The 26,406-nt window shown below is 42.2% G+C and overlaps 1 protein-coding gene across 50 annotated transcripts in view; it reads left to right on the top strand.

The window, feature by feature from the left end:
* The window catches only part of RBFOX1 (RNA binding fox-1 homolog 1), a 1,988,870-nt gene that overhangs the window by 1,908,159 nt on the left and 54,305 nt on the right, over positions 1-26,406 (top strand). For all 50 annotated transcript variants that reach the window (XM_070566832.1, XM_070566855.1, XM_070566844.1 and 47 more), the window contains one exon: positions 19,327-19,459. In XM_070566832.1, coding sequence (XP_070422933.1) covers positions 19,327-19,459 — 133 coding nt within the window. The remainder of the gene's footprint in view (positions 1-19,326; positions 19,460-26,406) is intronic.

The raw sequence follows: 26,406 nt of genomic DNA, 5'->3' as shown, positions 1-26,406 counted from the left end.
AGCCTGTTTTCCTAAGGCTCGTGAGCTAAGACCAGGTTGCAGCTTTTCCCAGGGATGATAAGAACAAAACAAAAACAAAAACTAATATGTGACAGAGACATAGGAGGCTCGCAAAGCCTAAAATGTCGATGATGATCTGATGGTTCTTACGAAAAAAGTGTGCAGATCTCTGATTTAAAGAGTCCATTTTATTATGGAAAATACAAAAAGGGAATATCACTTTACTCATTATAATTATACTTTTTTCTCTGAATTTAAAAGTAAAAATTTATAATAATTGTAGAAACTGTATAATGTGTATCCAACACCCTTCATTTTTAAATTGCATGATCAGTCATATTACCCACACATTTTTCATCCTATTTCCACTTATTTTGTCACGTACATTTTATGAAAATATGTTAACAGCTTCATAATATTCTACTGTTTAATGATATTAGATTTTAATCTGTTCCCCTCATTGTTGGGTATTTAGGTTGATAGCAATTTTTCAGAAATATCACAGAAAATAAATGTCCTTGTATAGTTTTAAAGAAAACAATTAACAAATAGCTAATCCTACTTCCCCTTAACAAAACAAAACCAAAACTAGTTTCCCACTGGTATCCCTAGTTTCTTACTAGGTCCCTTAAACAATGTTATTCAGACTGACAAGCTCAATGAGCATTTCATAAGGGCCTCCAACTCTGAGACCTCTCCTTCTCCACTTGGGTAGACAGAGGGACCTTAGATTATTTCCATCTTGAGGCTGTGCAGTGGTGCTGAGGATAAGGAGCATCCATTCTTCCCTAAGATGCATTGCTTGAGGCTTCCTTTCTCCTTAATTCTCAAAGTCAGCAACACATTTTTCAGCCAGGCTGTTTGCAATGAGCTGGCTTCTTTGTAACATTCACTTAGGTTTTTCTCTTCCAGATGAAGATGTATATTTTAGTGCAAAGTCGCATGCCATTATTAATAAACAATTCAACCAGCACATAAAGGGTCATTTTTGGACACACATACACACCCAGAGGATACCCACACCGTCACCTAAGATTCTTTTCCTTACTCCAGGTCTGACATACACATAACTGAGAGCCACAGGTCTCATCTTTGAGCTCTGAATGGTGTGGTCTCTTTTTCGTTAAAAATCCTGCCTTCTTCCCAAAAGCCGAGGCTTCCTTCTTCTCAGCAATCTTTTAGGATACACCTGTTTTTTGACTTGAACATGCATGTGTTTCTCATTTTTATCTAATAGTTGTGCTCCTGGAGAAAGGTGTGTATAAATTACACTTTTGTAAATTAGATCCTGTGTGTCGACTGACTTCCGTGATTACTTCTGAGTTTGTATTTTTTTTTTCACGGATCTTTAACTGGCCTTGGATGTTTTACACTTAAATTGCCCCTCTGCCTAGCCAAAGAGCTAATCATGTGTAAATAACACCCTTAAATGCAGTAGGAGAGATGGTTTTTAAAGGAACCCTGTGGAATTAGTCTGTAATGAAAATAACTCCTACTGAAGTTATCTGTTTATTAAGATGCATTTTTGCATAATAGGTTTTTCCCCTCTCTTATATGAATCATCCTAATAATATGACCCAGGATACGAAATCGTTGAGAGAAGGATTTTCACTCACGGCTCTGTGTCCATAAAACCTAATGCCACAATTCTCCCAGTCACCCCAGATGACTCCAGTCTTTCTTCCTCACCCCCAAACTTGATCCTGCTGTGAAACCCTAGTTCAAGTTGTGTCACAGAACATCACACATCCTCTTACGTGTCCTAATAAACCACTCTCGTCCAGAGTGTCAAACGGACCTGCTTTCTGTTAACTTAAATGAAGTTAGAGCAAAACTCCCAAGAATTAGAATAGATCACCTTGTACCAAATGCAAAACATTTAATCTTAATATTTTCATTATAAAAATAGTAATTTTAATCAAGTAAATTAAACTAATTAAATAAAATAATTTTACTAATTTTCAAATAATTTTAGTTCATTAACATTGTGTTTGCTTGGAGTAGCCAACAATACAACCCCTTTACACAGAGGTTTGGTGAAAGTGGGGGCAGGGCTGATGGGCCTGCTCAGTGCCCACTCAATCCTGGGCCCAGTGGTCTGGAGGCTCCTCCTGTCCTGTCTGGGGGAAAGCTACCAGCTGTATTGTCAGCACTGTTTGCTGTCTGCAGTGAAGGCTTGATGTCAAAATCAGGACCAGGCGGAAATAGGAAGGTAAAGAACCTATCACCTTTCTTCAGAATGAAAACATTGCCTTCATTTTTACGAGTTGAAATATCAAGAGGTAAATGATTGGTTTCATGAATGGGAAAGCCCACCTTTAATTTGGATTAGCAAAGCCAGCTCTCATTGATCTTTATTTCTATATAAAGTAGATGTTTCCAGAAGCAAGGAAATGCTATCAGCTTTATTTTGTTTTCTTTACAATTTTATGAATAGGTTTTAAATTATGAAAGTAACGTGCTCACTATAATCAGGGAAGCACGCAAACAAATACACACATATACACACGCATGCACATATGGAATAATGTGTATTAATATCTCCACTCTATCCAAAAAACACAAACCCTGAAAGTAACACTTTTGACTCCCTAGTAAGTATCTTTCCCCATTTTCTCCACAACAATGCAAAGAAGGACATACACACATGCAATGGGAGAGTGTCAGCAGTCTGATTTTACAGAGGGGCGTATACACATACATATTAAGTGCACATTACACATATTGACTATACCTTGATTCACTTACTAACACATTGTAGCTATCTCCCATTCAGCCTTTTTGATGTCTTCATGCTGTTCCATGGTGTTGATGGTCCATAATTTATTAAACCATTCTCTATCCACACTCATTCAAGCCAGTTCTTTTTATGGCCCACCATAGAGGCTGCAGCAAGCATGTTTGTGTATGCCCTGACACACCAATCCTTCACATCCCACATGGAATTGTTGCTTCCATCCCATTGTTCTTGCTAGCACCTGCATATTTTGCTCTTTTTAATTTCACAAACTGGATGGATGAAAAATAGTATCTCAGTTTGCTCTTGTTTAATTTGCTTTCCTCTTGTGAAGAGCATCATCTTTCCCATATTTAATTGTCATTTGGACTTTTACCTCTTGTGAATTTCCAGTCTACATCTGCCCATCTCTCCTCTGAGTTTTTCTCATCTTATTTTTAATTCACATGGAGAGATAATTATTCGTTAGAGAGACTGACCTGTGAGTACCGGAAGTGTTGCAAACATTTCCTCTTTTGGCCATTCGATTTTGCTTACGTTCTAGGATGCATTTTAAATTATATAGGCCAATATATCTGTCTTTTCTTTTGTTACAGAGATCAGGGTGCCAGCTTGGTGAGTTCTGGCGAGAGCCCTCTTCCTGGTTCATAGATGGTTGCCTTCTTACTGTGTTCTCACATGGCAACATATAGTGTCCTCACATGACACTATAAAGGCACTAATCCCGTTGTGAGGACCCCACCCTCATAACCTCATCTTAACCTGGTCACCTCCCAAAGGCGCCATCTCTAAATACCATCCCATTGGACATTAGGGCATCACAGATGAATTGGGGGCTGGGGGACACAATTCTGTCCACAGCAAGTACCTTGACACAGAGGTGCCAGTGTTATTCATCAAAGGCTAGAAAAGCATTTTCCAGCAGAAATTTCTGTGTGTTTCCATACACTTATCAATGCAAACAAATATAAAAACAGTTACATGGATGCCACAGCTGAATTTCTGATCTATGTGAAGACAAATACTAAATTAAAAGGAAGACGACTGTTCATTCCCCCTAAAATTTTCACCCCTGACAACAGGGAAAAAAAAAATCTATCACAGGCAAATGCTTAGGAACCTAAATGTTAACAAAATGCAAAATCATCTCCTTGTTTATTCCCTTTTATGGAACTCAAGGGCAAGTGGTAGTGGCATAGTTTTAATTGATGTATTGATGGCAGATTTTATGGAAGTAATTGTGTGGAATTCATAAAACAATGATTTAAGTGGCAGAAACATACATAAATCAGGCCTGCATTGTTCTACTTTTAGGTAATTGATGGATCTTCCATTGGTTTCTATAATTGAAGGAACAGCCTAAATTAATTTATGGCTTCTGCTTTCTTCTGCCAAACACAGAAAACGTCAGTAGAATGAGTTTAGTTAATAGAAAGTGCACGTACAGGTCATTGTGTTACTGACACATCGTTTAAAGAACTGCGTCTTCTTTCGCTCTCTCTTTCCAGTAACTCGGGGCTTTGCGGTGCCCTCGGAGAAGACTTTTTCTTATATTTTCTGGAAGGATTGCTTAACAGAATAATAATCAATGCTTGGATGAAGCTGAGGCAAGTGAGGGACTCACCTCAGACAAAATTTACAGAGGCTCCAAAAAACTCAGTCATCAGTATAAATGATATTTTAACGCGATATTTTTGAGAATCGAAATTGACGGAAAAAATTCATGGTGATCAATGTATTAAAAATTCCTATAAAGACAGGATGAATGTTAATTTTTCTTTTGCTTCTGGATCCAATATGGCTCAGCAGAGCACTTCTTTCTTTAAGTTTTGATAGTCTGTTCATCACAGATTTTTTTAATAATAATTTTAACTTTTTAAAATATTGCCTTAAAATATGATTTATCTTGATTACAGGGTTTTTGGTGCCCCTCTTCTTAAAGTTTGCACCCAAGGTGATTGCCTAACTGGCCTTACCCTTAGTTCCTGCCCTGAAATAATAAAAACAATAACAACAACAACAACGATAGTAATAATAACTACCATATGTCAGGCATTCTGCTAAGCCCTTCACATGAACTTTCTCACTTAATCATCACAAGAAAACTATGAAATAGGGATGATTATTACGCTTGCTTTTTACATGAGAAACTTTAGACTTAGAGGAATTAAGGAACTTGTCAGAGGTGACCCAGCTGGATCAACTTGGAGCCCAGATTAACTGAATCCCAAGCCTTCCATCATCCCTGTCTATACATTTACACACCAGAGATGGAAGCATCCATCTACGCTGTTCCTGGAAGTGTCTCAGCAGAGAGTGGTCACCTGGAACCTCTCAGCAGCTGTCCAGCCCCCGCCTTCGAGCCAAGGTTTTGCTTCTCCTTCCCATCCCAAGATTCCTGGAGAAGCAGTCCCTCGCTATCTGATCTGTTGGCCAGGGGTTGGCAATATTATTCTTGAAAAGGCCAGCTAGTAAATATTTCCAGCCTTCAGGCCGTCTGGTCTCTGTTGCAACTGCTCAACTCTGTCATTATAGTTTGAAAGTAGCCATAGACAATACATAAATGAATAGGGGTGGCTGTGCTTCCAATATAACTTTATTTACAAAAATAATTTTCAGGCCAGATTCAGCCAGAGGGCCATAGGTCACCAAATCCTTTGTCAGGCCATCATTCTCATTCGAAAGGGCAGGACACAGGGCAGCTGGCTACCTGGGGGTGCAGATAAGAAGGAGACTTCCTTTTGGTGAGCCCTTGCATGTAGCTTTCGCATTTTCTACCCTTTTATCACATTTTAAAACAATGTAAGGCAGGCACATGAAGAGACTACCCTTCTTCGGGTACATATTAAAGTAAGATATACACATAAGTTCGGTTGAGATACAGAAATTCAGATCGATACATAAATAGATACACAAATTCAGTCTAGATAGAATGGATTGACTTAGTTTTGCTCTCGCAGTAAGCAACTGACAAACAAATCTGGATTTCGAGGCTGTGTTTTGGTGCTGCTGGCCTTCTCTAAGACCTGCCTCAGTTTCCCTGGGAAAAGCGGTGAGACTTTATTGACTTACCCAGGATCCTTGTCCTCCGCCGGGGCTGCTTCTGTTTCCTCCTGCACAATTCCAACAATGCTGGTCTGCAAGGCCCTCCAGACTGGATCTTTCTAGCCAAACATCAGCGCCTCACTCTTCCCATGTCTGTGGCTCAGTGTTATGGTGACAACAGACCTATGTTCCCTCTGTCACCACCCCTGAAATAATTCATTCTTTACTCATTTTATCAGTCCTTTGATGAGAGAGGGGGGTGAAAATGCATTATGTCATTCAACCAGTTTTTATTAAGTTCTTTCCATATACCAGGTACCATTCTGTTCACTGCAAAGACTCCATGAACAAGACATCTGCAAGTTGGCCTCTATAGTGCCTACATTCTTGTGGATGAGACAGATAACGGAGAGATATATAATGCTAAGGTCTCAGAATTGCAAACACTTTACTCATAGGGGTTTTGGGGAGGCCATACCCAACAGAAGATATACCGACTGTGAACACTGCCATGTGAATACCTCTTGGTAGGTGAATCAATACCACTGCTCTCCCCATTATTCTGCACTATAGATAGACACATTCGGCTTCTGAGATCCTATTTCCCTCGTTGAACCTGTGGATGGAGAGATTTTGACTGTGTGCCATCCTCTGCCTGTCGCCTCAATCATAGCACATGCCTGACTTAATGAACAGTGAGTGTCCACGGGTGGGCGCAGCTGTCCAGCCACCATGACTGACTGATGAACTCCAGGACCCATTCTTTCTCCATCACTGAAGCACCATTGCTTTGCTTTGCTTTATCTGCCCTGCTGTCCCATGGCCCAGCATAGCTCTGACTTGTTAGCAGGTGGTCTGTAAGAGGTTTTTACTAGCTCTTCTGTTAACTGAGTTATTCCACCTGGGCACCAGCTTTCAGAAGAGGTTTATGTGAATTTTCAATCCCCGCCATTACCGCTCCAACTGGCTTAGCTCCTTCATCGATGTCTCTGGTTCCAGTGGCTGAATCACAATCATAGACCACTTTGTTGTTACTGTTTTGTTCCCTTTTTTTTTTAACCAATTTCAGGAAAATTAAAAAAAATATGCTAGTGGAACACCCTCAGTCCTTTAAAGGGAGAATCTGCAAAGAAGCTACATTTCAGGCGACTATCTCGCTCTCCCGGCGCTTTGGTTATTAATCTCAATGCCGAGTGGTGGCTTTTGTCTTCTTCAGATGGGGGCCTCACTTCTGCAAAAGGCTGCCAATTGCGAGAACTACCATCCCGTGGTGTGCCCCCAAACATCTTATTTGTCTTGATATTTCTTTCACAGAAATACATATGACAGATAAGGAGTCACCAGAGGATGGTTTGCTTTGTGTCAGACAGATATTAAAACAATAAACTACGTTGCCCTGGGATTCAGCACGCACACAGCCAGAGAACAAGGCTGAGATGAGATGCCTCTAAAAAGCAGCGAGGCAGTTCTTCTGGGGAAATTCCCTGGGAACCCCAAGTCCTGTGATAGCATTGACAGAAAGTTCTTTTTAATGCTCACATTTTTCAAGAGGATCAACAGACTTCCATGTGCAGCTCCCTCATTGAACTCCTCGACCATGCCCACATTCCTCCGGTCCTTGGCAGGGGCGAGAGGGAAATCCTTCCGTGGGTTGAGAAGCTTATTTTAAGAGTTTATCTTTTTAAGCACTCATCTGCACTTCATTTGCTTTTTCAAACTAATGTGGATTTAAACATGGAAAAAAAACATATTCTGAGTTCAGATTTCTGAACATGAAATTTGCAGGAGCCAAAGATAAGACTATCCAGCTGAATCCAGCTCTAGAATATGGAAGGAGGGCAGCTTGATGCAATGGAGCAAGTGTGCATTCCTAGGGGACCAAGCTTTGCAAACTGAGCTTTCTCCAAGACTGCAGAGCTGGGAGTGGCATCTTAGGATCTTAGCGGAATAAGAACATCCAATGACACTCATCCAATTCAAGTCCTGGGGTGGGGGTTCTTGCGTAGGAACATGTCCAACCACAGAGGCGGCCCCCTCTTCCCTTGCCTGTTTTATCTTCAAAAGCAAATCTTCCCATGCAGTGCAAAGGTAAATGAAAGGAAGCCAAGCTTGCCTCCCATTGGAAGGAAAAGAGTGAAACGAGCCTGTCACAGTTGATTTAAACACGGTAATTTAAACACTCACTTCACTAAGAACTCCAAAACCACCATTTTCTTAAATCATGTTTTTATATACGTAAAAGTACGATCACACCAAAAGCTATTTTATTGCTACTGTAGAACTTGGGGGGGAACGTTAACAAAATGCAGTTTTCAGGACCAAATAAGACATCATGTATTTTAGATCTGTCTCTGTGGGCTTTGTTTGCATGCAATGTAGGCTCTTGATGCCTAATTGCTTTTTATGTAAAATCAAATAAACGTACAAGAACCATCTCTATAGGCACACCTGCCCGAGGATATGTATCATCCACACCCTTGGTAATTGTTACACGGATCTAAGAAACATTTCCCAGAGATCATTTCTTGCTGGCACATCCTAGTCCTTCGTATTGGTTTTACAAAATTCTCCTTGAGCAACAAGTGATTAGTGAGAAGAGCTGGATTCAGGCAGAGCTGGGTCTAAATTGCCGTGGTACACTCATGGCGCGACCTTGGCCAAGCCTCCGCCATGAACATATTCATGAATACCTACTTGCCTGTGAGCATTAAATGAGGCATTGTAGCTCCTCAAACAGATGGCTGTACCTTTCCTTTCTTTCTTAGAAGCCATCTTCTCCAGGTCCTTTTGAAAGTTCATCAAAGAAGCTGGTTTGGAAGGTTTATATTAGTCTAGTGACTGGACAGTTGGACTATTTCTGAATGGTTCTCTTTCAGTCTGTTCTTTTGGGGTTTCAGGAGGGCTCCAGCTCAGATATGAGGCAGGTGATCCCTAGGTCCAGATGGCACCCAAGTTTGATTGGGGTGTTGCTCAAAGGATCAAGACTTAGTCTTTCAAGTCTGGAAGCTGACTCTCAAAATCAGATGGCCTCCAAGGGGACCGAGCAGCTAGATAGACCCACAGCGATGGCTGGAAGTGAAACGAACGATGGCATTTGCATCATGTCCCCACCCCGTGAGCCACCGCCAACCCCCTCTAAGGGCCTCATGTTCAGAAGTTGCAGCAGCCCTAGAGAACCCTGGGAAATCCAGTGCAGCATAAGGAAGCTAATTTATCACACTTGCCCTGTTTCCTACCTGGAGAGGCAATTCACCGAGCTTGCTGTTTCAGCCAGCTGTTAGCTAGATCATGAATGATTTAACAATTGAACCTTTACTGTGTATATGCACTCGATAAAGTAATTATTTATATAAATTATTTGCTTTTTTCCACGGCTGCCTGCAAAAAGCTAAATTGATACCGGTACAGGTTTTGTCAAACCAATAGGTTATGGCAAATCGCTTCGTCCAAATTAAAATAGATCTCAACATCTCACAGCTTTGTCTGTCTTCACCATTCCTTCCAACTACGGAAAGCACCTTTGCAAATGCCTTCTGCCGTTCTGCCAAGTTAAACGCTCCGAGATTGAGATTCATTCTCCTTTTGCTGAATGAAATGTTACCAAAATCCTGCCCAGGGGGGTATTGTCAATACCTGTGAGTAGACAGATCACAAATATGTCTTCTGCACAGTGAAAGCATATCACTGCTCATTCAGCAGCCATGGCATTCGCCCCATGTCGGTTAGACTAACCCGACCATTTGTAATCTGGAAGAAAGGAGCTGGCAGCTAACTTCAGGAGGTAAACAGGAAGAACCTGGCAGTTAGTTAAAACCCCAGGCTGCTATCCTCATTCAAAGTCACAAAGACCTAAACGGTGAAAGCACATTCATGTACGTGAGCGTTGTGCGTGGGTTTTGTTGCGGTTTTTTGAATTTGTTTGTAAGTTAGGAAACATTTCTGCTTCGGGAACACCAGACTTGCTGTTCAGAATAAGTCCCTGTGTGTTCCTTGCATTTAGTTTATTTTTATTTTCCTAGATGACTCATTTCTTTTCCTCCTGAAGGAGAGATTTATTTCTAACCAAGTTGCGAGTCAAGTGATATTTCATAACAATATTAACAAATTGCAAGTAGATGGAAAAAAGCGCAACACTCCCAAATCTTATGAAAGCTTCTTCACCAAATCTTAGAGAAAATTTCTAGTTGAATTTAGTCATCGGGAGCTCATTACTTTGACAGTAATTAGGTTTGTGTGTGTAACCTCAGACTAATGTAACCCAGGTCCCCATCGCTGGAAGAGTCCATTTCCCCAACATTTTGGGATTGTATACCACCCTCCTGGCTCACGTCCAGATGTGGAGATAAACCCCAGTGGAGAAGGGAAACAGCTTGCCTTGGAATCTTATCAGGAACATAAATCAATAGTGATCCCCATGGCCTGTATCCAATTAGCAGAAAAGGAGCAAAGCCCTTCCAGGTGTCTTGAAATCTCAGAACATAAATATAGAAGAGAAGAAATGGCATGTGCCCCCCCTTCCACTTTTACCCCCTGCCCCCAACAAGGAGCATATTGAGGTCTCAGGGAGGCTTGTCAGCAGATTCCCCTGCAAATTAACTCAGTCCATGATGAATTGGGGCTGGTTCTCTTGGATGTGCTATGGATGTAGGGAGATGATGTAGCAGCTTGTAAAGGCAATAGGAGGGAAATAAAAACTGAGAGCCTCTGAGGAGTATAGAGAGAGGGGAAGGAGAAGTGTTTGCCCAGAGCTGCCGTGGGATAACTTCGTCCTAGCTGCCTTGGTGGGCAATAGACAAGAGGGTAGGTTCTCATGTCAGGCTGCTTGGGTTCAGATCATTGGGTGAGTTTCTGAGTTGTTGTGTGTCTTCCTTTCCTCCCCAGGAAAGTGAATATAGCAATAATACATGGTTCTTGTGGTTTTGTGAAGAGTTAGTGGGTTAATTGGTGGGTTGGGTGATTAGCAAGTGTTAGCAAATGGTAGCTGTTATATCATACAGTTGAATCTCCTCCATCCAATAATGGAGTAACGGAGGTTGGAATTTTGACCACTGTAATCACGTCTTTGCTTGCATTATTCCAGTTACCACTTCCTGACTTTTAGACAGGTGAGGTCCAGAGTCCCTTGTCACTAATGTCCTCACTAAACCAGACTTTCTCTTGTTGATGCAAATAATTCATAACCAATCTATAAATCAAAATTGGGTTGAGTTTATTATGAGCCAACACTGAGGACCATATAGCCCAGAACAGTTCTTTGACAAAGGAATGGAGCACTCCAAAGAAGTGGAGTGTACAGAGTGGTTATACACCGTCAAAGAGCATGTATCGCATATGATTGGAATGTCCCTTTTGCAATAGTCACAAGATCACTTTGCCAGCACAGCAGGTCAGTGGTCACAAGGTGGGTGGTCCAAGGTTAGCGTAGCAGGTCAGCAATTAATCCTTAGTTTAGAGAGAGATGCCCGGTGGGGGAAGTTACATCCTTATCTTTAAGGGCATTGTTCTTGTCTTTAGGACATAGTAAATATTCAAGGCAGATATACAATCCATGTTCAACATGCCACGTAGCCCCTTTTGGAAAAACAAGGTCAGGCCAGATTAGTGTTAGCCCAAATGGCTTCCTCATATACTCCAGTATATTCTACTGTTTGTCATTTACTTATCAGTCTTGGAATATGCTTCCTTCATAAACATCTCAGCACCTCTTACAGGTTCAAGGACCATCACCCATTTTTCCTCTGTTACTGAACTACCAGGGCATTGTGAGTTTATCTGACAATAGAATCAACACACATTTCAGGGATTACCTTGATCGGGTAACCCTCTAGATGCTTGAGACACAAAACAAAGTCCTCAGGATACCCCAACAGAGAGATATAAAATGAAGTTGCAATCAAATGAGGTGGTAAGAGACTGATAAGTGAAGGAAAAGTAAAAGGAGTGATATGATGGAGACGGTGGTGAGGTCAGGAGAAGTGGAGTGAGATTGACAGGCAGGGCCCTGGGAGGAGGAGGTGATGTTGGAACCAAGATTTGAATTAGGGAATCAACTCAACCTCCTTAAGACCTCAACCAGTCTCTAAGACTGAACAAAGGAAAGATAACCTGCAGAAGCAACTGAGAAACAGCAGCCAGAGGAGGCTGGAGGAGAATGAGGCATTTTAGCCTCACCCAGCAAAGATTTAGGTCAAAAAAATCCAGCTTGGGCAATCCAGCCAGTACAGTGTCACCATCTTTTTTCCCTACAAAAACGTGCATTTCTCTCCAAGTTCAAGTTCTTGCCAATTCCTTCGACACATCCTAATCAAACCTCTAACAGCCCAGAAACTTCTGGCTAATTTGGATTCGACTAAAACTTTTGTACCATGACGTTATGTAAAGAGATTCAATTATGGTGCGCAATGTTTTGTGAGTAACTACCGCCCATAAAAAGTTAATTAATCAGGGCTGTGTCAATTTCCTCGTGCCATGTCAATTTGCTGCCAGGTAATTAATCACTAATCAGCCACCAAGCAGCAGGCCGGGGGGACAATCCACGAGCCATTTATTGTCTTTCCCCCAAATAAATGGCACGCGCAGCCGGGAAGAAACACATCTTGCCTTTCATAATATTTTTATCGACACTTTTGCAAGTTGTAATGGACGGCAGCAACAAGCAGCTGCAGTTCAATGGAATATGAATATTAAAGAAACAAATGAGCAGAGATTTATAGGACATTGCGTTTCTGTTATGTCAGTTTTGAGATTAAACCGAGCAAATGAACAGTGAAAAATTACTCTTCCATGTGGAGAATGGCGATTAGACTTGTACATTAATTAGAAATTTTTGTTTTCCTATTCAATGCATTTCAAATGAGGATGTCCTGTAAGGAACTGTTTGTCCAAAGTGTAGATTTATTCACTTCTAAACAGCAGTATTTAACATCAACATGCATTTAAAAATGGAACAAGAGTCGATCCCAAATGTGGGTTTCAGGCATAAATATATGTAAATAGGAGAACCAGAGGTTCCGACAAATTAAGTGACCGTTTTGGTTTTTTCGTGAATGACTGAATGGATGGAACACCCCCTTTTTCTCCCAAACTTTGAAATTACTGATTTTTAACAAAATTGGAAGGCTTTTCACTTTTGTTTTGACCTAGAACTAAATATGCTCCATCGTGTTAAATTTTCCACTGAATGTCAATTAAAGATAGTGACCTAATTGTGTATAACTTCTGTGTTACAAACCTATTCGATGTACCTTTGAGATTCATTATGAAAAAATAAGCAAACATTTTTGCCACTTGGAAAAAAATTCTGTTTTTTTGGACAATCCATTGTGATGTTTATCACACAATGCTCTGCCTCTGAAATTGAGCTATAGCTGGCTGTTTATCTCGCCTGGGTATGTTACCTATTATACCACTTCTTAATTTATGGTCCAGCACATGGAGTGGGAGATCCCCCAAGGGGAATCCTGCAGAACCATGAACCTGCTGTTGAAAGCGCGTCTGCACCCCAGAATTGTGTAAGTGAATATTTCCTACCATAAATTACTCACAGAACAATTCAACCCCAAATTAGCATGAACATCTCTCAGTCTTCAAATGCTCAAAGAGTAGGGGGAAGTGGCATTATGGAGCAAAGAAGGAGGAGGAGTAGGAGAAAGAGAGAGCCCCCTCATCCGTTCTGATGGCACACCTTTTCCAGGGCATCTGGCAACCTCATGCAAATTCAAGCCAGCGCACGAATGCAAAGAATAATTGCCCATTAAAGCGGTTGTATATTTTTATGGCTTTGATGCTGAATCTGCCCCCCTGTCGGCTTTTGCATCTGCTATTCTTCCATCTCTCCCAGAGCTCTAAAACTTTAATATGCAGTTTATAACCCTCAAGTATTTTCCCCTGGTTTTGTGTTTCTTCTCTTGGGATTTCCAGGCTGGTGAGATGATCTCATTTGTGTTTATTTCTGAAGGTAAGCACCATATTCGTAAAAAAGGAGACGGAAGGGGGAAAACGCGCGTTCGTCACTGTAAATACATTGAATGCAGAGCTCAGAGAAGGTGGGAGGTAGGGGCTTTGTCTTGGAGGGGGAGACAGGCAGTAAGCAGTTGACACTTTGGTAAATGGCCCATTTGGCTGCTTGATACACCCACACATTTTCCGTTTAAAAATGTTGATTTGCTTTGATTCTTGAGCACGTCACAGCGTGCCTCTTGTTACATCTCCGAAGTTTCCATTTCATTGAGTTCCACGGTATACAACTCCTCATTCCCGTGAACTGAGATGGTTACTCCGTTAACCTCCCCCAAAATAGGCTCTGGGTATAAATCTAGCTGAAGGTTGGGAGTGGGTGGGCTGGCAATGCTGATGTGTCAACAAGATGCGCAATTGGTATTTGCTCCAAAAGCTCTCGTCCTGTTTTCTTCGAGAGAAACTCAATTTTAGCTTATGAGCTAAATCCAATTTTCGTTGCAATGATACCAGATTTTTCACTTTGATTCATGCTGGATAAGGCTTAAGAGGGAACCTTTCCAGTATAATGAACCTATGGTTTTTTTTCCCTCCCTTGTCTCCCTCATGCCAAGAACTAAAGATTTATACTGTATCCACAAAGCAACCTGAATACTTTCCATTGTTTTCCAATGATGGTCTGTTTACATGTTTACGAACTTGAAGTTCAATTAGAAAAAAATCAAACTCCAGTGCTGAGGTTCAGAAATGCCTATAATTTGGTGTCTTTTCTTTCTCACATTGTTCTTTAATTAACAAAGAGGCATTTACAAATATGAGACAAGATGACAGGTTTACGACTTTTATTAACATTGATTTACTCCATTCCAGAAATGGAGAGGACATTGTAAGTTTCCATTTGGCATTTTGCATTGGATTTATTAAACATTTATTGCCCACTTACTGGATCCAAGCTCCTAGACTGGGGCATTGATAGATGACATGATAACTTTCACTCAACAAAGGATAAGTGTCATGCCACAAAGTAAGCACATTATTAAGACGTCTTCTTTCTATGTGGTTCAAGGAGAAAGCCATTTGGGTTTTGTTTAATCTGTGTCTGAATCTTCTATCCACCTAGTTGCTTCAAATATGCAGTTAACCATGTCCCAGCATCTACAAGCCAGCGCACCTGGTAGGCAAGTAAAAAAAATCATTTTCCTCTATCCCACTTTGAGTCTAAAGGAAGCTTAACAAACAATTGTGGGTTTTTTGCCCTTGAAATTGACCATTTGTCTTAGTGGCAAGAGAGCCAGGCTGTCTTAAACCAGCCATAGGGGGGGAAAATCCTCTGATGGAGAAGGGGAGAAACTCAAAAGGCACAATGACAAATCAGACGAGTTAGGGATTATAAAGATTGTTATTTTCCACTTGTCTCTTCTTGCACACATTTATTGCATTCAGAGACTGAGATTAGCTGGGTTGCCAGAAAACGTTGTCTGGGGCTATATGAAGGGAGCCATGTGACTGAAGGTCTTTTGATAGATACCACCTGTCTGGGGAGAATGTTTGAGTCCTGCTTTCCCCTAGAACCAGAAACTGATCTTCAAATTCTGACCCCTGCAGCAATAAAAGTGAATTTAAATGAATTGAGAGTTCGCAAGAATTCCAAGTCCAACACATTTATCCAAGTCATCTCCTTTTTTTTATCGAAATCACACATATTCCAAGTCTGGTTGCTATTTCCGGGCCAATGTAGCAAGTATAAGTATGGATGTAGAAATTATTTTTATAAGGATCATGACTGAGATCCAATTGTATCATTTGTATACTGTTTATTTGCAAATCCTGGGCAGGACACTTTGCATAGAGGACAGTGCTGTGGAAGGTGGAAGGTGAAGAGGGCCTCTGCTCCTTCAGAAAGAAGGAGACTAGCATTGGTTAATCACCAAAGGGTTTCCACGCACATATGACGTTATGTACCAGATACCTGCCTGTGCCAGGCACTCTTCTGTATCAGTGAGCAGAACAGATGGAGGTCACCGCTCTCATGGAGCTGGCATTCTAGCAAAAGCGAAAGTCCTTCTTCTTCATTTCTGGGGCCCAAGCTACTTAATTGCCAGTACACCATGGGAGGTTCATGGCAGTCTTCTCCAGAAGGAGATCAGAAGAGGAGTAATGGTGTGAAGGAAGGAAGGAAGGAAGTAGGGAAGGAGGGAGGGAGAGAAAGAAGGAGGGAGGGAGAAAGGGAAGGAGGAAGGTGAAAAGAAATGCTCATTCATCATGGTGACTAACTGGAGACTTCATAAAGAGACCCCTTGGCCAGCTCTAGATTGGCAACAAGAAAGAGATAGCTGAGCAAACCATCCATCTAGGAGACTCCCATACTTTCTCCATGAAGCCTCTGGTCCAAAGCATGAATTAGGGAATCTCCATGTTTTGCCTAAGAGTCCTGGGCCTCCCAAGAAGTTGATGTCTGTGGTCCTTCCCACGTTCTTTCAACAAAATAAGAACTCCACTGTGCCCTGCATGGAGGAGCCCGAAGAGCCTCCTATTAAGACCTCTAAATACCTTATCCTGCCCGGGAAGGAGGTTTTCTCCCTGTAGCAAAGGGGGTTCAAAATGGAATCCTGGCTCTACACTTTCAGCAGCTTGAGCTCCCCTCGCTCTACTGCTGAGCTTCTGTTTCATGTTCTATCTCAACATCTAAATCCTCCAAGAATTATTGTAAAACCTGCTTGTCGCTGAGAGGGATCTTGTCTCGCTCACTCTGCACGGTAGCCGGCGATAATGAATGGGTCAGCATAATTACCGTGTTTCCTCACACAGGCAGCCAGCTGCTCTGCCAGATTGTGAATTTTTCATTTTCTTTATTTCAAAATCCAGGGCGTTCCTATGAAAACTTAATATTTGAACTGTGGCAAGAGAGAGGTGGAGTCAAAACCACGCTCACTCATTTTCTCCCCAGTCCTGATATGGATATCTCCTATCTCATTACTTTTGGGCTCTTAGGATATTAGGATTTACCCACTTTCTCCATGAAGATTCACACCTCTCTACAACTTCAAGCGCATTAGTTGAAAACACCAGCCAGGAAACGTGGGTGCTAAGGGCTAGCAAGCCGAGAGTTAAGTACAGCTGAATGGTTTGTTTCTAACAACAATTTTTAAAAAGGTTAAAAATAACCTGTACGGTTACCTCAGACACAGATGGAAAGATAAAGCCATTCTAGATTGGTTCTAAAATCCTAGCATTTTACTGGCATCGTGAGAGAAAGAGATGGTGGAATCCATGAAGTCTAGCTGTTCGCCATTCAAGAACACACGGAGAATTCCAGATGATAGCCAGGCAGTCTGTCACTTCAGGTTCAAGGGTTACATTCTGGTCCATGCAATTCCATGAGGTGGTATAGAATTGGGAAGGGCTTCTGCGGGAAACCCCACTCCCTGTCCCTCCCGCCCTCCCTTACCACCCATCATGCAACTACAAACATCCTCTGTCCAAGGACTCTGGGGGGAATGGAAAGAGATGGAGTGGAGGTTTCTACTCCTGAAGGCGATGGAAGGGAGGGGAAAGGCCCATCTTGGCAGTTTGGATGTAGAGTGGAGACAACTTTAGCACAAGATGAAATGCAACACCTGGCAACAGGTTAGGTGTTCCTCAAAATAAAGAGCGAAGTTTGGGTGTGCTGAGTTAACCAAGGTAAAGAGCTGCTCTCACTGTAGTGCCTTCGTGAACCCTTATGTTTACATCAAGCCAAAAGAAACTCTGTGTCCTTCCCAGCCTTGTATGTCATTACACAGACTGTATGGAAACGCAGGAGAGATGGAGCAGTGGAGGGAGGGCTGTGGATGGGGAGGAAACCCATCCCATCCTGGTTCATTCCACCTGTCTCCCTCTCTCTGGGAATCCTCAAAGCCCCTGCTGGGTAAGCGACATGAGAGAAGAAAATGGAGCAAGGAGAGAAGGTTTACTGGATAGCCTGTCAAACATTTGGCCTGACCACAGCCCACAACTTCATGCCCTTGTCCATGTGTTTAAGCCATCCTTACATTCATTCCAGTGTGCAATATTTAGAACTTACTGTGGAAAAAGCGGGGCTTCTGCTGACTTGGGGAGGCACAGGGAGATGCAAAGACAAATGGGATATGGAGGGAGCCTCAAGGAACTTGCAGACTAATTGGAGAGAGAAAACTTTACAAATGACTGACTCGCCTCTTCTCCAAACCCAGGCCCCATGAGAGGTTGGGTGTTCTGCAAAATAAAGGGTTGCTGGAAAAATGAAGTTTGAGTGTGCTGGGTTATCCACCTTAGAGCACTTCCCTCATGGTGGGGCTTTCTGAGTCGTTAATTCAGATCTCTTGGGATAGCGGTTTCCCAAATGTGTTTTCCCAGACAAGCATCCCCTCCCTGGGATGCAGTTTGGGCATCACTGCCTGCTGCTTAGTGGGATGAGACGAGCAAGGTCAGCGTAGTGAGAGCACTGTGAGATGTGGAGAAGGGGAAGCAGCCGGAAGACAGAAGCGGTTTCCTGAAGGCTTCATGGGTTAGGATCTGCCTGTGATGAGAGAAGGAGGTCCTAGGCAGAGGCAACAGAATTCATTATCAGGCGTCTCAAGCATCAGGCTTGATTTCCCTCTAGCCTCCTCACCTAGTCATCCTGCTCAGAGAATTTTCCCCCAGGGAAGAAAACCCTGCCCACACCCTCTTCAGAGTTGAGTTCCCAAACTTCTCTGTTTCTGTTTGTGGTTGTTGTATGTGTTTTAAAAACTGTATCAACGGTTAAGAGGCTGATGGGACGTTGGTAATGATTTGTTTCCTGGAGCATGAGGGGTTCGTATGCTTAGGATGTATATATGTGTCTGTAGGAACACAGTACTTCGGTTAACGATTTTTAACAAGCAATATATGTACACAAAGGAAAATGTGGAAAATAAATAAAAACTAGATAGGGAAAAGCTATAAATAGACAACTAACACTTACTCATGCAGTTCAGCACCACAGACAACTATGAACATAGAACTATGTGTGTATATGTATATACAATTATATGCATACGTACATACACATGCAATATAAATATGCATAGATACACATATCTAAATACACATATGCAGGTATACATGCATATACACATGCACAGTATATATACATGTATATACATACAGACTTAAGTATGTTCTGTGCTCAGACACATATATAAATATATATTAGACACAATAGATATGTGAGCGCATATGTATGTCTGCAGATAGGTAGATGATAGATAACAGACAAGACAGTTTGGGAACACACTGCACATACACCTTGCAATGCACCTTTTTAGAAATTTAAGTTTGTGCAGTGAGCTTTTCTCCTGTTACTAAGAATTCTTTGTGAATGTCATTTACTATATTCTCTCGGGCACAGGGACCACTGTCTTAACTAGCCCGTATGCTCTGGAATCAGACCTTGGCCTCCGCCCTACCGCCCACCTTTAGAACCTTGACTCCAGCATGGGGGCAGGTGTCCAGCCTTGGCCAGCAGGGAGAAGGGTTGAATCGGGGGTTCCCTCAATGGCAGGCGTGCGTCTCAAAGCCTTTTTCTGCTCTCTCCTCTCGTCCCGCAGTGCCAGGCTTCCCGTATCCAGCTGCCACCGCCGCGGCCGCCTACCGAGGGGCGCACCTGCGAGGCCGCGGCCGCACCGTGTACAACACCTTCCGGGCCGCGGCGCCGCCGCCCCCAATCCCGGCCTACGGCGGGTAAGCGGGGCAGCCTCCCGGGCGGGCCTCCCTGCACCAGCCCCCTCCTGTCTGCGAGCGCATGCTGGTCTTGACTGTCCCACCATAACCGCCCCAGCATGCAGCCCGGCGCGCGCCTGCAGTGGAGCACCTTGCAAAGAGTATTGAAAAATGAGTGTAATTTGTCCTGTCATGGTTGGTGCCTTTAAGCATTCTACATGTCACATGTTGTTATGTAAATTCTCTTTGAGACTGAATGCTGGAGAACAGAGAAACGGTTACAGCCAAAGATGTATTTCGGATGATTGCAAACATCTGGTTATTAAGGAGGTTGGATCACATTTGCCCCTTGAATCTGTCCGTGGAGGGACCTGAGGTTTTCAAACATAAAACTCGCTGAGGTGGTCTTGTTCCCCACCCCAAAGAAACTTTGCGCTTCAAGGTTTATGAACCTTTGGCTGAGAAGAGAAAATTAGGTGTGGAGTCAAATGCAAACTCTTAAAGTTCAATGAAATTGGAATTAAGACCGTTTTAGTTGGATTTTCCAAAATGGCATTTGCCTTCCTTTCCCCTCTGAAGGAAAATGCAAATTGATTCGTTCCCCGTTGCCAGTTCGGTCTTACTGTGCATGGCCTTTGGCATTGCCAAGTGAATATCAAGGAATGGTGGTGAATGCTCAAAATTATTTTTTGAAATGATACTGGTGTGGGTGGGCTGCAATCCTGAAATGCTACCCTTTCTGCCTTCCTGTTAGGGATCCTTCTAGAACATTCTGGCATCCCTGGAGTCAGGAAGAGAGGGATGTCTCTAAGGCAATGGACTTCAGGGGACATTTGGAATGTCTGGAGACATTTTTGGTTGTCACAACAGGAGCAGGAAGGGGTGATGGCATCTAGTCGGTAAAGGCCAGGGATGCTGCTAAACAGCTACACTGCACAGGACAGCCCCTCCTCCCGCCCCAACACAGAGTTCTCGGGTCCCAAATGTCAACAGTGCTGCTCTAAGGATATCTCAGCTGTGCCCGCGACAATCTGGCCCAAGGCTTCACTGGCCAATGACTGGCTTTCTGGTCTGTAGAGAGAATATAGCTCTATTCAGGACTATGTGAAAAGGGTTAAATGCATTTTTTATAGCCCCGTTGTTTATAAATCTTTTAGAAAGCCTGAATTAGCCTAGATCATCTCTCTATTATGCTGATGACAAAGGGAAACTCTCTTCTTTCATTATTTATTCATATCTCACCCATTCCAAAGAAAGCATTTGAAGTGTTTCAAAAACAAATGTAATGAGACAAAGTTAAGAATATAAAGAAATGAAACTAGGTGAAATCATCAGAAAGGGATTATATAGGCAGAGAAAGAAGAAAACGTCCATCGTTTCTTGTGTCATCATTAGACTTGAGTCAGTTCTGAGCTTCTTAGGGGACAACAGCAAAAAAAAAAATTTACGGGAAATATGATGGATAAAAATAAACCAAGGATGAATTGGCCCTAAATTCTTCCCACCCTCCAAAATAATGCATCTGCATGTCGTAAGCCTTATATATCTATCATACGATATGAGAAATCATTGACACTGTGATCATTGTCTCCAGTCCCACAGTATTAAGCCCATTTTATAGATCCAGAAATGCAGAAATAAAGATTTGTTATTCCCAAGGTCACATAATGAGTTATGAAGGGGGGAAAAAAAAAACAAGTTACCCTCTAGGCTCATGTAATGACTAAAGCAAGATTCATAAGCCATAAATGCAAAATTGCATGTTTATACCACATTAGTTTGTCTGAAAATCATTATCTCATCTTAGTGGATGGTAATTGTAGCTTTTCCGTCTTTGTACCCTCAGTATCTCACTACTATATTGAACAGAAAAAAATAAAGTAAAATTATATGGCTTATCCTCACATGAACAATTTATAAAAATCTCAGAATCACACACCTGCTGTAAAATTGAAATTTGCTAACTTATAATGAACTTGCTCTTTGCCGGGAATAACCATGCATAACTAATTAATGCCACGTTCACCAGGGAGAGACCCCCGCCATCTCCAAATGGTGAAACAGTGTGTTTGTGACTGCTTCGGACGTGATTTAATTTTAATATTCCAGCGATATTCTGAATCATTTTGGTTATAATAGTGGATCGTGCCTCTTTGCTGACAATATTGTGACTGGAATTCTGAAACCACACTTAGTAGTAAGATAAAATTCTCAAGACGGGAGAAGGAGGAGGGGTGTGTGTCCATGTCCTCAGGTTCTCTGAATGCAATGTGCTGGTCAAAAATGCAGCTAGTTTGCCCAGGTGTTTGGCTGGATTACCAACTGGCTGGACTGCATGGGCACCAAATGAAAAAGCGTGCACCCAGCATCTTAAATGAAGGTTTCCCTGTTCCTCTGGATTATTTGTCTTAGGCTAAAGGAGACCACAGGAGTACAGCTCACTTGGAAAGGACAAGAGCAGAGACTGGCCAGAGGAGGGCCCTGAGCTTGTGTTGAGTGGAAGCAAGTAGCAAAGAGGTTGGAAATCCACTCTTGTTTCCAGGAAGTGACATTCTCAGGATTCAGGTGGTCCAGGAGGTCTTGCAGATTTCCTGTAATCTTTTGTCTCCAAAGTCCTTTGGGGAAAGATTTCTAGATTTGACTAACGTCTTTACTCCAGTCTGCTTCAGCTTAATGCCCATTGACCTAGCATCTATTGTGTTCCATGCACTGTTGTACACTAAGGATGCTGAAGCAAATGGTACCTTCAGAGGTGTTTCTTCCAATTGGGGGCAGGGGGGGCCACATAAGCTGACAATTTCAATAAATGTGGGAAGCATGGTAAGCGATAAGTTACGGTGTCGTGTGAGTGCCAAGAAAGGACTGTTAGCCCAGCTTAGATGTTTAGAGACGGCTTCCAGGAAGAGAAGTATAGGACACATTTAAGTCCAATAATTTCCTAAATTGCCCTGTTCTGTCTCACACTCAGCAATCTCCATATTTTCTACTTAGCAAACTGCATTTATTAAGGAAGAATTTATTTTTCCCACTGTCCCCAGTTGAAGACATGTCTAACTGCCAACCTAAACCTCTGTTCTTCGTGAAGTATCCAAGATGGATATACTTAGTTACAAAAATCCCAAGCAAAATGTATCATTCATTCTGTGCCCATGTATGGCTTCCATATTTTATTTTTCTGGGAGATTGAAATAAAAAATCCCACAGGATCTCTGTGGCTACCTTTGTGAAGCCTTGGAGGACCCTTCGAGGAATCCAACATCAAGATAGTCGTACAGGAGGACTCACCAAGAAGGCCCTTACATTCATCCATTTCCTTTTATTGATTTGGTTTTCTCCTCTACATCCTGATATTTTCTGAAGACCCTCCTAGCAACTATAGAAAATAGGTTATGGAGAGGCCCTATCTTCTTCTTTCTCATGTAGTTAAATCGAAACTTCTTAGGATATTAGTGCATGAACATTCCTGGGAAGTGTGTCGGGGGGCTCTTCTCTGGGACCACGGAGGGCCCTAGGAATGAGTGAAAAACCCTAGACTGAGCCAGCCAACTCCCTATTGATTGCCAGCCTTAAGTGAGAATGAGTGATGAGTTAGAAAGCTAGTGTCTACACAGTCCGCAGGATTGTTACAGTTCTATAAAGACATGGACTTCGGGGCAGAAAAGATTGCCTCACTATTCTATTTCACACTACCCTGGGTAGCTGACTTAATCTCTTCAGATACAGTTACCATAACAGGAAAGTGAAGGTTAACTTGTAGAGTTGATAGAGGATGAAATAGGGAGAACCATACTAAGGTGACAACTTAGTAACGTCTACCCTGTGACTTGTGTTTAGTGACTTGTAGCTACTGTTGTTGAGGTTGATGTAATCATTGACCTTAGCTGCCTATACTCTTCTCTTGGTCCAGGTCCCCTTTGCTTGTACTGAGTACACAGGCAGATCCTACATCTCTCCTTCTCCCTCCATGCATCACTTATCCCTTTTCTGTGGGGCACCTGCAGGTCACAGACCTCCCTTCGCCACAAGCCACAGCAATGGCTTTGGACAGAGGCGCTTCAATAGTTTATGGGATATGTAGATCATAAATAAAATATGAAGTGGTGAACAGTCTTAGAGAAAGCTGAATGGACTAGGTTTTCCATTTTTCTCCTCGCATTTGATCCTGGTTTCAGTTTCCATAGAGAAGCCACAATGGCCAGTCTGTCTTCCTATGACTCATGTTTGGGAGAAATGACCCATTGGGTAATTGCCATCCAAGGGAGCTTGCGGGCTGATGTCTGCGGATGAAGAAGGCAGGTAGAAGCATTGGAGACACGCCCACTAGACTCAATACAACATCTCGTGTTAGAAGACGGCAACTAAACCCCTGTGCCCTCCCAGAAGAATCCCAAGAGATTGGCCTCACCAAGTTCTTGTTCTTAATTAATTAGTTAATAAATTATTAGACAACTACTTATCAACTGCCTACTGTGTACCATGCATATTGTATGGGGATACAGTATGGTGCTCTAATGGAGCACCATAAGAGATTATTAAAATTATAAATGACTCTAAGGTAAGCATCCAACATCTGCTATAGGGTTTTGGTCTTGCTTCTCGAGGGTATCTTTGAGTTCTGCACTTTCTCAGGTAATTAATTATGACACATCTATTCAACTTCTTAGAGTTACCTTGAGAAGTATTTTGGGAGACTCTATGCTACCTTGCGTATAGGAGAAATATGGTGGTGTTCCAGGAGAAAACTTCTTAAAGTTGGCCAGTGCAGGAATGAAACCCATACATAGATCCTGTGGGACGGCTCACAGGTTAGGTCCTAAAAAAGCCTCTGACACCAGGACTGTGTGTGTACCTTTCCATCTATAAATCAACCACGCCTTTGGGTTTTAATTTATAAATGTCTAATCCGCAGATTGTGTTATTTGATGCTTAGGAACTTTCTCATTTAATATAAACACTAGGGATTAAAGTCATCATCACGTATTCTCAGAATACTTCCCAGAATTCTCTCTAGCTTTTTATTTTTTTCTGGTGTGAATTCTTGTTTAATGTCTCAGCTAGTTTTAAAATGTAACCTCTCACATTAAAAAAAAATCCTTCTAGGGGGCTGGCCCCGTGACTGAGTGTGTAAAGTTCCACATACTCCACTTCAGTGGAGTTTGCAGGTTTGGATCCTGGGCGCAGACCTACTCCACTCGTCAGCCATGCTGTGCACGCATCCCACATACACAATAGAGGAAGACTGGCACAGATGTTAGCTCAGGGCTAATCTTCCTCAAGCAGAAAAAAAAGAGAGAGAGAGAGAGAAAGGAAGATTGGCAACGGATTTTAGCTCAGGGTGAATCTTGCTCACCACAAAATTAAAAAATCCTCTTAATGGAATGCATTTATAGACAAACACCATAAATCAATGATTCTTAAACTTTTCTGGAGGAGGAGTGGGATGTCACAGTTGCCTTTGGTGATCTAATTAAAAATATCTATTTTTCCTAGGAAAATATTCACCACACGCAGACACACACCCCTCAATCTATACAAATACCAGGGAGTTCATGGACCCACCTGATAGCCATTCAAAAACAGCTAGATTTGAACACATTAAAAAATTTAATTTACTTTCCAGTTGGAAGGGGCAGTAAGGTAGAGCAGTTTTAAATAACCTTTCTTTCAAGAATATATTTGTGGTTGGGATATGTTATATGACACAAACAGATTGTGTGTTTGGGCATCCTATACTTTCTTTCTTTCCTTTTTTTTAAGTAAACTAATTTACTATAGTGCAATCATTCCCTGCTTGCATTCATCCAAATATTTAACTACTGTTATTACCTTTCTAAGAAAATGAGATGTGCATTTGCATTATGTTCTTGCAAAAGCATATTGCAGTCCCAAAGTGATTGACAGGCAATACAATTACCTTTGCATGGCTAGACAGACCGCCTCTGCATTAAAATAGGGCTGCACCTGTTCAATGCATGGTGGCAACTTCCTTCTCTTGTGACTGGGCCGTGGTTAATTTATCTATGGATGCAAACTAGACATCAACTCCTGCCCTCCTTTTCCTGCCTATCGGATATTTTAAGTGCACTTGTTTCATGGAGCTCCAAAAAGTGTCTGGATACATTCTTGGAAACCAGCATGAGCCTTTGTAAGAGCTGTCCTATCTCCAGCTTCTTTAGAATAAAACCTAGGAAGCTGACCTTCAATGTTGTCTCAAACATAAAGTAGAATAGCACATGGAGGGGGGTGGTCCATGGAGCAATGAGTCTACCAGTCCTTGGACCAGCAGCATCAGCATCACCTGTTACTTGTTAAAAATGCAAATTCTTAGAGCCCCATCCAGATCTATTGACTCAGAACCTCTGGGCTGGGCGCGGGGCCCGGCCATCTGTGTTTTCACAAGACCTCCAGGTGATTCTGATGCACGCTGAAGTTTGACTACTGCTGCCTGCCATAGCAGTTAAAAGTTTGGGCTATGGAGCCAGATTACTTGGGCTGGAATCCCAGTTTAGTCAATAGCTAGCTCTCTCTGGTTCCGTTTCTTTCCATCTAAAGAGGCAATGATAATATTATCCATCTCATAGGGCTACTGTGAGGACTAAGTGGGATAATGAGCACAGAATGCTTCGATGAGGGACTGACACTTAATAATCGATCTATAAATGAGGAGGAGTATTTGTGCTCGTGCTATTAATAGTAGCTTAGGGGAAAAAACCACAGCCTTTTTGTGAAACTGGCAGCCCATGAAGCAGCTTCCTTTCACACTGCCAGTGAGGACCACCATGTTGGTCCCTCATTTTATAGAGTTATCATGAAGGTAGATCACGCATCCTTTAGTTCATTTCTCTCCAAGATGTGCAAGTGCTGCCCTTGGTGAAAACAGCAATCCCTACCCAGCGTGGTTTATAATGGTAGCTAGAATTCTTGATTTCCTTTCTCAGCGAAACCACCACATTGTGCTGGGCCTCTGA

Source organism: Equus przewalskii, chromosome 12 (assembly GCF_037783145.1).
Source record: "Equus przewalskii isolate Varuska chromosome 12, EquPr2, whole genome shotgun sequence".
NCBI lineage: Eukaryota > Metazoa > Chordata > Mammalia > Perissodactyla > Equidae > Equus > Equus przewalskii.
This window is presented reverse-complemented; position numbering and strand designations above follow the sequence as displayed.